At 37.2% G+C, this 13,774-nt stretch overlaps 1 protein-coding gene and 1 long non-coding RNA gene across 4 annotated transcripts; both read right to left on the reverse strand.

The window, feature by feature from the left end:
• Positions 1–1,013: 1,013 nt before the first annotated feature.
• Positions 1,014–3,557, reverse strand: LOC143459682 (uncharacterized). Its single transcript, XR_013117771.1, has 2 exons — positions 3,030–3,557; positions 1,014–2,318 (listed from the first exon to the last, which is right to left on the reverse strand). It is a non-coding gene; the product is annotated as an uncharacterized LOC143459682 (long non-coding RNA).
• Positions 3,558–5,058: 1,501 nt separating this feature from the next.
• On the reverse strand, positions 5,059–13,236 carry LOC143459680 (calcium homeostasis endoplasmic reticulum protein-like). 3 transcript variants are annotated; one of them, XM_076956910.1, is made up of 19 exons: positions 12,548–13,236; positions 12,285–12,455; positions 10,431–10,597; positions 9,897–10,262; positions 9,534–9,692; positions 9,331–9,435; positions 9,102–9,267; positions 8,733–8,857; positions 8,289–8,453; positions 8,157–8,196; positions 7,928–8,045; positions 7,579–7,855; positions 7,347–7,480; positions 7,139–7,243; positions 6,922–6,981; positions 6,778–6,837; positions 6,494–6,626; positions 6,256–6,382; positions 5,059–5,355 (listed from the first exon to the last, which is right to left on the reverse strand). In XM_076956910.1, exons 1-19 carry the CDS (start codon positions 12,570–12,572, stop codon positions 5,345–5,347), a joined length of 2,514 nt encoding a protein of 837 aa, XP_076813025.1. In that variant the 5' UTR covers positions 12,573–13,236; the 3' UTR covers positions 5,059–5,344. The 3 variants fall into 3 exon arrangements, with proteins under 3 accessions (XP_076813025.1, XP_076813024.1, XP_076813026.1); XM_076956909.1 differs by having other exon boundaries at positions 7,579–7,858; XM_076956911.1 differs by having other exon boundaries at positions 6,448–6,626; positions 7,579–7,858.
• Between the last annotated feature and the right edge of the window lie 538 nt (positions 13,237–13,774).

The following is a 13,774-nucleotide window of genomic DNA, read 5'->3' on the forward strand; positions in this document are numbered from 1 at the left end:
TGAAACTTATTTCGATGCATATTGTCTCGAATAAAATTACCTGAACCTTTTGTTCATTGAAAAACACGTCTTGAAGGATTGAATACATTTTAGATACGTCTGAACAGGAAATAAGACGACATGCTTTCGTATCGATATAACGTTGCGATATAGATGGATCGCAATGCATTAATTGCTCGTATTACTTGTACATAAACTCGTCGCTTTTTATGTATGTTAACGCATTATATTTAAAGGTATTTTGTAAAATTAGGGAAATGCCAAATAAGTGAAATAAGGGGAAGTTTTGGAGTGCATGTATTCAATGTGTTTTTCTCGCTGTAAAAGTACTGACGTTTAGTTATTCGGTTGATCACTGTATCGACTATGTCGACGCAGTTAGCAACCCTTTACGGTAAAAGCAACATTTGATAAAATTGTTCCGTGATTTCAGAAAAAGCTTTTGTTCATCTTCCGTGTCGTGTCCGTAAGACTTTTTGCCATGTTGTTGCTTATGTTAAGGAAGCATTGATCTAATGTTGCAATTATAGCAAAGTAAGTTACTTATATAACCTCTGGAACAGGGTCATTTAAGACATCTTAGGAAAGAAAAGACTCTTAGGACGTTATACTTAGGAAAGAAAATGTACATCAGTTAAGTCTGTGTACATGAACGAAATTTTACAAAATGTTATGCTAACATTATGTCATTTGCGTAAATGACTGTACTGTACTTGGAATAACTTTAATTATAACCAGAACTTTTATAGCCTTTAGAAAATGGTATTGGGTTATTTACAGAAAACAGAAAATTTGTAATAAACACACCAGACAACAGAATATAGTGTATAGGCTCTTGGGTTATATTATTCCAAGTTTGAAATTAAGGTATAAGGTAAAGGTTAGGTAAAATAAAGTATTGAGATCGATAAGTAATTTATTTTCGCGTTGTGCTTTCGAGTCCAAAGTCGAGTTCGACACATTAAATACGAGAAAGGTTTGTGAAAAATTGCTCACCAGATTAAATACATAAATGTATTTGCCAATATTTATTCAACAGGGTTACATAACGTCGCACAAAAACAAATTGAGCACTAAGAGATTATATTGTCATTATACTTCCTCAAATGGAAAATTACAGGTAAAACTTTGATGTAAAATGTTTGCAACAAGCATTGCAACATTCCACTGTTTGCTGCAAAGATTAAAATAATGTCAGCAGAGACAAGAATAAATATCTGGTTGGACAGCTGTTGCTGTTCAAACTATTTACTTTGTTTCCGCTCAATGCTTATCTTTGGCGTTAGCCATATCGTTAATACACAGTAATGCAACACATTTAATTTCGGTTCAATCAATCAATCAACCAATCATTTTATTTTTCGCCAAAAGCGCGGCGGGGACGAAAAATCATCAAGCCCGTTGTTACTAACACGCGGCAATGAACAGGAAAAAGTCACTAAGCCGAAAACGCTTACAACGTGCTCAAGAGAAATAACGTTGATATTTGCTGGTAGCAACTAATACGGCCACTAAACCTATAATTAGTTAAACCCATAAAACATAAGTTGAAAAAGTGATAATTAAGCAGACGAGCAGGTGGTGTGTTCAAGCAACTGATGAATGAAAATTGCTTCATTGTTGTATGTCAGTGGATGGGAAAAGAAACCCACCGTAAAAGAAACCCCACCCTGGGCAAGAGCCCAGTTTCTTTAGGCCATAGCATTAAGGAAGGGCGTTGTTGATTAGCCCGAGTTTGTACAGCAAGAATGCACACCAATGATAATTTTTGAAAGATGTGATGACAATACTGCTCGTTGCAAGATGGAAACTTCTCTGGTACATCGACAATCATGTACGGTTCCGCATTTGCAGCGTGTCGCTGTAGGTAGTTATTTACTGTGCTGGTTAGCAACAAACAACATATATGCGCAAGTTCCTGAATTATGATCTTTGGCATCGTTTGATCCGGCAAACAACAACCTCACTTTTAACTTTCAGCTGCAGAAAAAGAAGTGTTGACAAAGGCTATCGTTAATATCGTTCAACAGACGTTTTACAAACACCCGTAACGCATTTGCACATTGGTTTATGACTTTATGGTAATACTATAAAAATATCATAACTAATTTTGTAGAAATGGGTTATACTAAAATAAGCAAAAATTATGACAAAGGGCCAGCTTATGTACTTCTCACGCTTACGTAATAATGCCAATCAGCAAACATACAAAAATTCTTATAGATCATATACATATCATTGGATTGCAAACACAAAGTCTACATGGAGCCACCAAGGAAGGAAACAACACACCACGTATTGATCCAAAAGAAGAGGAACTGAAAATATTAAACAAACCAATAAAAGCAGGAACCGAAACGCACATTAGCAAACCGTTGTCAAAATAGCGCGCAAACTAAACCGGATAGAACCAGATGGAACCACATTCAAAATCCCGAGGGGAATCACCGCAACACTGTCCCAACTATTTCCCCGCAGTTGCTTGCTTTATCGCCCCCATTAAATTGTAAAAGAAAGAAATGAAGTAGGTTACATTGTTATTTATCCTAAGTTGATTTTATTAGATTTAGACACTTTACATAAACGCAAAACGTATAAATCTTTATGTCTATGTCAAGGATTTATTAAGCTGCGCTTCAAAGCTATAAACACTTTTGCGTTACACTAAAATTGAGCAATTTGGTACGAGTTTAATGCATTTTAAAAACAGTTCATTCCTGGTTTCAAATTAGAATTAACGTGTCATATTAACAATAACAGTTTTAAAACTTCTATCAATTAGCCAATAATTTTCATATGATCAAGTTTTACCACGACTTTACCATAGAACTCATAGCAACGTTACGGTTGTTTCGAGACTAATGTTCGCGTTATAAAGTTAAGGCATAACTTTCTAGCTATAGGAATATAGTTAATAACAAAACAAAAAAAATCTAACTGAATTTTCCGAAATCTTGTCTGCCGAGCGGAAACACAAATGTGTAAATGACCCGGAAAAAATCATTAGCTAATAATCATCCTGTTCGTACATAAGTTGCAATCTGCTTTGCTGTTCTTGAGGTTGTTCGTGTATTTCAAAAGATGAGCAATGCACTTCATTCATAACGTATTTCCTGGCGTGGCCAACTTTGCTTACTTCTTGACGTCAATATTGAAAACTTGGCTGAAATTTGAATATATTTTAAGTTAACTTAAATCTTCGACATTGGCGCTATCTCCCAGGACATACGTGCTTTCAGCTCGCATTAAGTAGCCCACAATAAACCAACTTACTCCAAATTAATGGCTACCATTTTCTGTGCATACAAACGTATGTAATTCATCACCACAACTTATTATTTCTGTTGCTTGTGACCTGTGAAGCTTGCCTGCATGGAGCCAATCAGAGAAGCAATCGCCCAGTATATACAGTCGGAACTATCTTAGGCAATGTTTCTGGCTTCATGTACGGGGGTATTAAAGGCGTATCAATCTTTAGCACTGTGCCCATCCACCGGGAACGGGGAGCACTCCGTGTCGTGGGTGTTTCTATAGCCTTCTTCTTTCAGGCTACATTGGAAGAGGACTCGTGTCGGATGTTCTGAACGGAGGCGAAACAAATGGCCAACACGCTTCCAGCTGGCTGCTATGTAGACAAGAATACGGGAAAAGGAAAGAATATAGGTTGAACAGAATTATCATCTTCTGCGGGCGGAAATTTGCCAAACTAAGTTAGTAGAGGGGTCTTTGATTTTATAAGTTCCCAAAACGTAAAAAACCTTGTTTGTAGGTTTATAACCTATAAAATTTGAGAAACCAGTTCTTGGAAAGTAAAGTTACTTTGCCAAAATTTGTTTAACAAAAACAATACCTTTTAACGGATAATAGCAGATATTTAATTAGCATTTAAGAAGTAATGGCCTAGAAAAGATTGACAGCGGAATTTGAAGCAGATTTTACCGAACAACTGCAAAAAATTTAGAAAAGTCACAAAAGCGATGAGTGAAGTCACTGAAGCTATAGTATAGTAACTTCCATTGACTCAACTTGTGCAAATTTCCATTGACTCGGCCTGACGAGTCTCGAGTCAAATGTTCTAAACGATTTGACTCAAATCACTTTATGACTGTGATGTTGAAATATGACTGTCCGTAGTTAGGCTAACTTTATATACCTTTCTTATCTTGTCTAACCATGTGTCTTCATCGATCGGCCACGTGGCCAACTAACAGGAAATACAATAGCACTTATACGCGAATTATGCCTGGGTGCAGAAACGTGGTTGTCGAATATGCCATTATACCTGTACAATATTTATCGCATAATATTTTTTTTGTTTGCGCTTATAGCTGTTTCCCAGGACCACTGAACAGGAGCAAAAATCCTTAATGCCCTTGGCATTACAACAGAAGCGTCAATGGGTTTCAAGTTTCGAATACGAATTACGGCGCCGTGTATGCTGAAATTTTGCGTTTTGTTGGACGTTTTGTGTAATGGTTAAAAATGTGTGTTAGACCAATGATGAGGTCAGTTGAGCTGGTGTTGTTTTTCAGTGCGGGAATTACCCTAGCAAACGACGGGTTTAAAAGTTGCAGGTCGCATGTTTAGGTTGGCCTATGGTGGTCCAAACCCTGGCATGCAGCTCGTCGGATATAACAGTAAGCTCAGTCTTTTGCTAACGCTGGAGTTACTCCCCTAGTTGTGGCCCACAATGTGGTCTTTCATGCTCGGAGTCCTAGACCACCCTGGGTTAGCCTAAATTCTAGGTGGAAATTGATTTGGCTTCACACTTTGTTTATTTGCATTCAACAACGCGCAACAAAATCGCCCTTCAATGATTCCGCCTATCAGGCGTGTGCCTAGCGGACCGGGTGGTCCGGATTGACTTTACGTGCGCAAACATATAAGAGTGGCACTAAGAAGAACGCTACGCCGTAAGAGGCGTTGGATCTAACCTATGGGCTGGGGGACCTAACGGTGGCTTAGAATTTAATTAAGCTTATCAAAGTTTAATCAAACTCATCAGTTTGTGCGAAATATAATCTCTCAGTAATACTAACATACCAGTTGCATATGATCTGATGTTTCAAAACCTTTATTGAAAAAACATGAAGGCTCGAAATAAAAAGTGTCAAGATGACTGATAAGTGAAATGCATCTAGTGCTACGCCAACATGTGAACCAAAACGTACGCAATACATACTCATAATTTACAACACATGGCAGTAGCAATTTTGATTATCACAGTCTCTGCAAACTTTTTTTTACAAGCATGGGTTTGCTTGCGGCCGAACTCCAAGGAATATTGCCAAACTTCCATCCAGTCGTAGGTTATGATAAACATGGGTTACCGGCGAAAATGAAATTAATCTTTTCCTGCATAAAAAGTTAAACACGTTACATACAGTGCTTCCTCGTTTATTCAGTCTAGAATTAGGGTTGCCATACCGTCCGGAAAATTCCGGACATGTCCGGAATGTAGGGTTAAATTTTGCGTCCGGGAGGAATTTTAAAAAATGCTCAAATGTCCGGAATTTTATGATGGGCGTTTTGGGGGAATTAGAATTGCAGGAATAATCCTGTAAATCAGGGGTGTTCAACACGTGGCACGCGACGTGTCTGACCTAGACCCTAGCCTAGAGATCACCAGAGGTCAAATCAGAAATAGCCCAATAGCCTAGTGAATTCACGACACTATGTTCAAAAATTCACTCCGGTATACAATGGATAGGCAAAGCATTGCTACTGTGACGTCATATTGACAGACAATGTGTTCATACCTCATTTTTAAAAACCGCTAGTGGGCACTAAAGAGTGTCCGGATTTTAGGCCACGAAAATATGGTAACCCTAGTCTAGATGGGATAATATTTTACTGAAATTTGGAGGATAAACCAAATAACCGGATGATCGAATTTGTGTATTTAAGCGATAAAACAACTATTTTACATTTCGTGTTTCGAACATGAAGCCATCTCAAAATTTTAAAATACTGTATAGAATGTAGTATTTAATAATGAACTGCAAGTACATTGCCACTATGAAAAACAGGCTGTATCCGACACTGTGTTTAGGTATAGCTGCAAGAGGGCTTCACCGTTCGTTTGTTTTGTACTACATGTATGCTCAGCATTAAGTGTGGCAATGTGGTATCACTTTGGAAACAAATTTTCCCCGAACATAGCTTAAAAGGTCGCCAAGACCTCTGCCACGACAACGCAGCACTCCAAAAAGAGTGTTTAGAAATTTCGTTGACATAAATATTTTGCAATGGTACCTCTCATTCTTGGCCCGTAACCATAGCTTCTGGTCTTCCTGTAGTTATCATAAGGATCGTTCATATCCATCCCGAGCCCTTTGAACTGATCGTACTTGTCGCGTACGTCTCCTGCTTCTACTGGGTCCTACAATTTACAACCAGAAGCGTCTTGTGCTAAATCTTTATTAAATTTATTTCTGTTTTGTAGACCTTGCTCAGTGCCTGTGATTGAAACGTCAGCGGGAAATAATTTCACCTGACGTCCTTGTTCCAATGAGCCCAGACCTGCTCCTCCCCATCCCATCTTCTTCATCATTTGCGCTCCTCGGTTGTCATCACTGAGCCGACCACCTTCGTTTGCGTTTTGCTGATAATAAGCTGGTCCAAACCTAAGCAACAAAATAAATTGCATTTCTAAAGGGAATGCGAAGTAAAATTGCTTGCTAAGATACTTTTCAAACTCACAACGTTTATCAAAGTTAATATTGCAATAACAGGCATAGTTTAGGATTTTTATTTAACTACAGCATTGTGACTTACGATGGAGTGGTATGTTGACCAGGAGATCTGGAATTTGAACGGCTTCTTGATCTTGATGAGCTAATTGCAGTAAAAGATAATAGGTAAATAGGTAAATAATTACAAACAAGCCTTTAAAAATGAAGCACGACATCGTAAACTTACCGGGAAGATCGCGAAGATGACCTAGAACGAGATCTGGAGTAAGAACGGCGATCGCCAGATCTACAAGAAAACATAAATCCATTACAGGGTGCACACTGGACAACTTTGAGGTCAGAATTGTGGACAAGGCCCAGATACCAATTGATATGAAGAGCAAAAATTAGATTGCAACATAGTAGCATTTCTACTAAGACTAAAGCCTACAACCAATGTATACCTTGACCGCGATCGTGATGAGTCCTTACGGCCTTGCTGAGCGCGTCTCTTCGCACGTACTTTAGCGCGAAAAAATTCAAACAATCCGTTGTGCTCCCAACCTTCTCTGTAAAGGAATCAGATTGCTGTCAGTATTTTAAAAATAAGTCACTGATTTATTGAGCATTTATCTTTAGAATGTTAATCACAAAATGTATCGCTAGACTTACGGATTTCGGGGTCGTTCGTGTGACGGGGGACCATAAAAGGCCTCAACAGCAGCAAGTAACCTTTCACTCGGAGGAACAGGTGGTGGAAGCCGCATCAGTGATGGATCTAACTCCTTGTAGTCCATGTCTTCTAGCTATAAATAAAAAAGCAACAGCTTGGTAACAAAAAATATGATTATTCAAACAATTTAATAAATCATAAAGAAGTATAAAAGCTGAGTATTTGCCATACATTTACTAAAGGAGCCATCAACCCAGCTGGAAGTTCGTAGTAGGGCACTTTAGGGATCAGACTTGCATCATCTGGAGGTACTTGAGTCATAGATCCGGCACCTGGACCTGGAGGATGTGATGGAGGTCCATCTGGTCTTCCACTCCAATTTGGAGGGGGTTGCCTGTCATCATCCCAATTTTCCTGGCTCCAGTTTGATTCTTCACCCCGAGGTTCATTCCTCCAGTCAGGAGGACGATGTTGGCCAAAGTCGTGGTCAGGCCGCCGATCATCGTAACTACTAAGAACATGAACGCCAATTTCATGAATTTTGAAATAAATCATCTCTGCTATGCTTTGAGTAAAAAACCTTTCATTTGGTCCTTGACTGTCATAATCTTCCACGTAGACATTAGATGCAAACTCATTATCATCGTTTCGCCATTTATCCTCCATTGACCTGCTTGGTGGAGGAGGTCTATCTCTTTCTGCATAATAATGTTGCAGGCATTTTTAGTAGGAATTTTTATAATAGGAAACTAAAACAAGGTCAAATTCATTTTGCTTTATTAGCCTCAAGAAAGTCTGAAACAAATCACCTTGGTGTGGCCTATCCTCAAAATCTCTTCTATGGGGCACCTGTAAACAAGTGTTGCAATGAACTGGATTGATTGCGAAGAATCATGTATTAACTATTATCTATCTATCATAACTAGTGACCATTAACAAACCTGAGTCTTTCTTTTTTGGTCATCAAGCTCTTTCCGTTTTATTTCGATCTGTTGTCTTAAATGATTGGCATAATCATTGTGCTGCTGCTCAAATTGCTTGAACTGGGATATGAATGATGATTTTATTCGTTGAACCTCGTTGCTATAGTCATTTTCAAGCCTTGCCTACAAACATTTGCAATAAGTTTTTATCATTTTTAACTTTTTTAAAATAATTTTCGAAAACAATCAAAAAAATGAAAACTATTGTTGAAATTAATGTATTCTCAAAAAACGAAGTCTTACTTGTGGATAATTTCACTTAAACTGACCAATTAGTGTTAACTAGTATTTACAACTTTAAATGTCAAGTTGCAAATTCTGCTTATTATCATATCAGATATAATTGGACAGATATGACTTACCATATCATAAAAGTGCAAAGTTAAGAATAAAAACACAAACCTCATAGTCAGCTAAAGATTGTTCTGGCATTGACAATTGCTTTGATGTTGACTCGCTGAAGTAGTTGAAACGACTCCACAAACCTAAAAGCTTGCTCAGTCTTTGTTGGTTTTGATCTGTAGCACCTGTTTGAAGTTAAGTGTAACAAAACCTAAGTGTAAAGAAATATTAGACTTCATGAAGCTAGTTTTGGTAATCCTATTTTTTCCCTTTAGAAAGAAAAAAGCAGCTGATAAAATGCAAAGGTGAGACTGCTAAATAATACAGTTTTAAACCAACTCAAATCAGTTTACTTTTAACTGAACACACTTCAGCTCATTTAAAGTTCAATGCAACTCATATGAGTTCTAAACGTATGTTGAAACAAACATGATTGTGTGATGCTGAATATAGATACGATGACATCTTCCAAAGCCTTTGACAATTCCATTAGGTTTTTCCTTGATGCATGATGCAGGACATCGTTAATGAGATAAATCAGATGTAATTGAGTTTCAAATAGTTTTCTGATTTCTTCATCACTTGATCCTTCTACCTATTGTTAAACATTGGTAAGAAAATGAGATGCATAACACTTTACTTCATTTTACAAGATTACTTTCATCATTCTTTTAGCATCAGAGATCCTCCATAAAAGGTGTCTTGCAAGAACTGAACATCTTCTTTCATTCCCAGCATTTAGCAAAATCCATGATTTTCCACTCTGTATATAGACAATGACAAGACAAAATGTATAGCAGGTAGTAAAAAAAGTTCAGATGAGTAAATTAACAACTATTTGGTACATAAAACAAAACATACTGCAATGGAATCCTTGGTGCATGAGTCAATAATGGGTTGAAGAACTTTATCAAAACTTTCTAATACAATGCTGTTATTTTCAGCCAGCCTTTTCAACCACTGACTTTGTTCATTGTGCAGAGCAACTTGAATCTGTTCTTTCTCCTGCATTATCAACACCTAAAAAGCGAAGCAAAAATTGAGATACTTTTCTCATGAGGCAAACTTTACGCTATGACATTTTCAAGGACAAAAAATTGTCATATAAGTACAGATACTGTATATAGATTTATGCAAAACACTTTACCAGAAGCCAAAAAGTTTGTTGAGCTTGCTATAATAATTGCAAGTGTTGTTTAACTAATTTTAGAGAAAAGTTGGCACCTCGTGCTGCTGCTTCAAATTCCTCTCGCTATCTGCAATTTTATTTTGAATGTCATTCTCTTCTTTTTCTAAGTCACTCTCCAGCTTTATTAGTCCAACTGGTTCTGCATGAACCATCCTCAGTGGAGGAGGAGGACCAGATGAATGAGGAGGCATACTAGTTGGGGGTTGCATCGGAGGATTTGCCATAGCCCCACCAGGCCCTGGTGGGGGACCCCTCATCATGCCAGGAGGAGGTGCACCAGGAGGCATCCCTCCTGACTGTGGACCTACAGGAGGCATCGAAGGTGGTCTTCCAGGAGGCATGTTTGGAGGTGGTTGTTGCCAGGGTGCACCCATTTGCTGTTGTTGCCACGGTGGGATTGGCTGCAAACACAAATTCAGTTTTCAAAGTCCAGTTTAAAAATGATACCACAGAAGGTCATGAAATTAAAGCTAAAAAAGACCATTAACTTAAACTTTAAATTTTGTTATGCTGAATTAACAAGCTGTACTGCAAACAAAAATAATTCCAAAATTACCAATGTAACTAACCGGGGGTCCAGGCGGCATATTGGGTGGCATTTGTGATGGAGGACCAGGAGGAAAAGAAGGAAAGTTTCCCTGTGGTTGTTGCCATGGTGCATTTTGCAATGATTGTTGAACCATTGCATCCTGCACCACCTGTGATACATTCATCCTATTCCGTTGGTGGTTTAAAACTATAACAAAATATTGTTAATTAGCAACAAAAATCATGCATCTGAATTAAGTACAGCAGGGTACATTCAGTCAAACTGACTGATTGAAAGTGATGCGATCGTTGTAATATATTGAAACTTGAAAGTGATATGATTTTTAGAATATATGCATCTTAATATAAACGTGTATGTAATATATGTATTTGTATGCATCTTCATACATGTATGGTTTATTCAGTCATTCCGTCAGCCTGTCAATCACACACAAACCAGAAAGACCTTTTAAAGGCAACATCTACAAACACCTAATTGTCACAGAAATTACATCCCAACACAAGACAGGTTATAACGTCGTTTTAATCTTCCGGAAGCCAGACTAGGAGCAAAAAACGATGTTGTGCCCCTTCCCTTTTTCGAGCAGACTTCGTAAAAAAGCACATATATGCGATGTGTACTGCTACAGCGCTGAAAGTAACCTGATATTTGCTGAACTTTTTACCATTACTCAATGTAGGTTTAATAAGATTCGACAAGTAAAACATTTTTAACATGGCAAGACATTCGCCTTTCAAATTGTGTTGGCAAGTTTAATTTTAAAAGAGGTAGCTTTGGAAAACCGGCCAGGAACAACATTATTCTAAAAAACAGTAGCACTAGCATGGTTATCAAATAACAGATTCTTTTCGTTCTGGATTTAAACAGAGACAATACAATTATCTTCACATGACATAAGACACGGAAAATCGTTTAAATCAGGGATGTCCAACCTGCGGCCCGCCTGAGATTTTTGTGCGGCCCGCCTGAGATTTTTGTGCGGCCCGCTAGTCATTTTCACTCCAAAAGTATGTACTTCATGTACCCATTTTTCTTGAAATTTAATAGGTTTTGCGGCCCATTCAATTATTTCAAGTGACAATGCGGCCCACTATAATAAAAGGTTGGACATCCCTGGTTTAAATGGACGTAATGGACTGACTCACTTTGCTGCCAAAGATAAGGAGTTACAATGCAAGTGGCAATTGTGGTGGTGTTGTAAACGGTATAAACAACGTTATTTAATAACATTACCTGAATCTAATTATGCAATGAAGGAAAAAAATGTGGCAGCAGCACTAAAATTAACCAGCATTTATTCAAGTTTTTACGATTACTCCGGATGGGTTTTTCAATTTCAACAGTCAAAATATTTCTAAAATGACAAAAAGTCTTCTTTTGAACTATATATGTAACCAAATTTTTTTTAACTACTGTACATAGTTAAGTGAAATTTTATAACATGTAAAAGGATTTTTTAACAAGGCCAATACAGTGCCATCATATGACAGTGGACTAGCATTAGTACTTTAATCAATGGGATGTAACAAAGACGCTATGCATCCCATGGGTGAAGATACAATAAACGTGAAGTAATGGCAAACAGCTAATTCAATGAAAACAAATAACATTACACGAATCGAATTTTACTAATGCAATGCAAGAAGACAATAATTTTTTTGCAGAGGAAATTAGCCAACCGGAGGGTGGAGATACCCTCTAGTGAAAGAATAAGCTGAACAGTGGAGCCAAGTTTGCTCCTCCCACAAGCCAATAAAAATTACAATTGTTCAATCTGAAACAACTTGAAATGAAACTTGTAAGCATATTGCATATGGCTGTCTTGTTACAAATTATACAATACGTTATATGTATATATTATATAACCAATTACTTTGTTGTTCTGTTGATAGTTTGTATTGATAATAGTTGTAATGTTGTCCACCAAAAAGAAAGGAAAATTTAGGATTATTCTTCTGTTTGTCCTTCGTCATTTTTTCAAAGGCGAATCCATTTCGTGCCACGAAGTTAGCCAACTTGTCAATAATATTTTTAACTTCTGGTTCTACAAAAACAACAGTTTTCTGATTGCGTTTGGGTCACTTATGTTACTGTACAACAAAAGAATTGTAAAAAATCTTTTTATAAAAGCCTTACCTTCTGGAGGCTGTGGAAGATCCATTTTTAAATAACCTTGTGATATTCAAATGCAGCACAAGCAGTTAAAATTACTTAGATCATACACAGAATTATTATAATCGCATTGAAGTTTGATGCTTGACTGCAAGAAATGTAACAAGTATACTATTAGTTGGAAGTAACTTGCATGCTGTGCAATGAGAATGTATGCTTGCATCATTGTTACATTTTCAATATTGTGCACAAATAATGGCCATTTTTGCTATTCTCATTAATTTGAATTGCATGAAGTAAAAAAAACCAATAGCAAAAGGATCAACTTTTTGGTTGTTTGATCGAAACAAAAGAATGGTTGCAAGAAATTTTAGTACGTTCATATACTGGTAAACCAAAAGCAGATTGATTTCTTTTCAAAAATTTTAATTTAGTAGGATGTGTTAGCTTGTCAGACAAAGTCTGCGAGACTGAGTCTTTCTCAATTTTGTATATCCCATATTGTGGTTCACTGTATCAGCAATTATGAGTATCTGAAATTGATGCTCATCAGTCAATTCACTATTAAAAGCACCACAAAACAAAGAACATGTATAGAAAAGTGCAACACAATTTACAACCACGAAATTGCGAATACAAACGTTCAATACGAAAATTGGTTTGCAATGGTACTCATGGACATTAGCATTAATGTAGACACAGTGCAAATCATCCACCATGCAACGTTGAAATAAAAGTTATCCGGTCATTTTCTTCAATCTCATAAGTTAGTTCTCCCAGAAGTGACCAGTCTACATCGTTGACTAGTACCAATATACCAGGTCGAACAGTGCAACCTTGCATAAATAATTCAGGTCTTTCTTGCAAAAGATTCTCCTTAATCCACATCAGCAACTGACTAATGTTGAGCTTATTTTCTCCTTTTTCAATTGAAACAGTGTGATGCTTTACATGACCAAATAAAAACTCAGCACCTCCAAGAAATTCTAAGATAACAGTCAATGCCATTGAAATTCAATGCAAAAGTCACAGCCATGGATTATAAAATCTGCAACAACAAATATTTTAAATTGATTCCTAAAAACTGATGTTTTTGCCCACTGGTATGCATGTGAGTAGGTTACAACTTAGTACCGAGTTCAGTTGTTGAAACCTTTACTAAGCATAAACATACTCACGTCACCAGGCATACCTTCTACAACAAAAGGTGCTCAACTGGCGTTTGAATTCTTTAATGAAAGCAACGTTTCG

This window comes from Clavelina lepadiformis, chromosome 5 (genome assembly GCF_947623445.1).
Source record: "Clavelina lepadiformis chromosome 5, kaClaLepa1.1, whole genome shotgun sequence".
Taxonomy (NCBI): domain Eukaryota; kingdom Metazoa; phylum Chordata; class Ascidiacea; order Aplousobranchia; family Clavelinidae; genus Clavelina; species Clavelina lepadiformis.

Coding starts and splice junctions, on each gene's coding strand:
- LOC143459680 (XM_076956909.1), bottom strand. CDS start 12,572: ATGGATCTTCCACAGCCTCCAGAAG. Junction 10,598..12,284: donor ACTATCAACAGAACAACAAA/GTAATTGGTTAT, acceptor ATTTTGTTATAG/TTTTAAACCACCAACGGAAT. Junction 7,481..7,578: donor TGATGGCTCCTTTAGTAAAT/GTATGGCAAATA, acceptor TTTTATTTATAG/CTAGAAGACATGGACTACAA.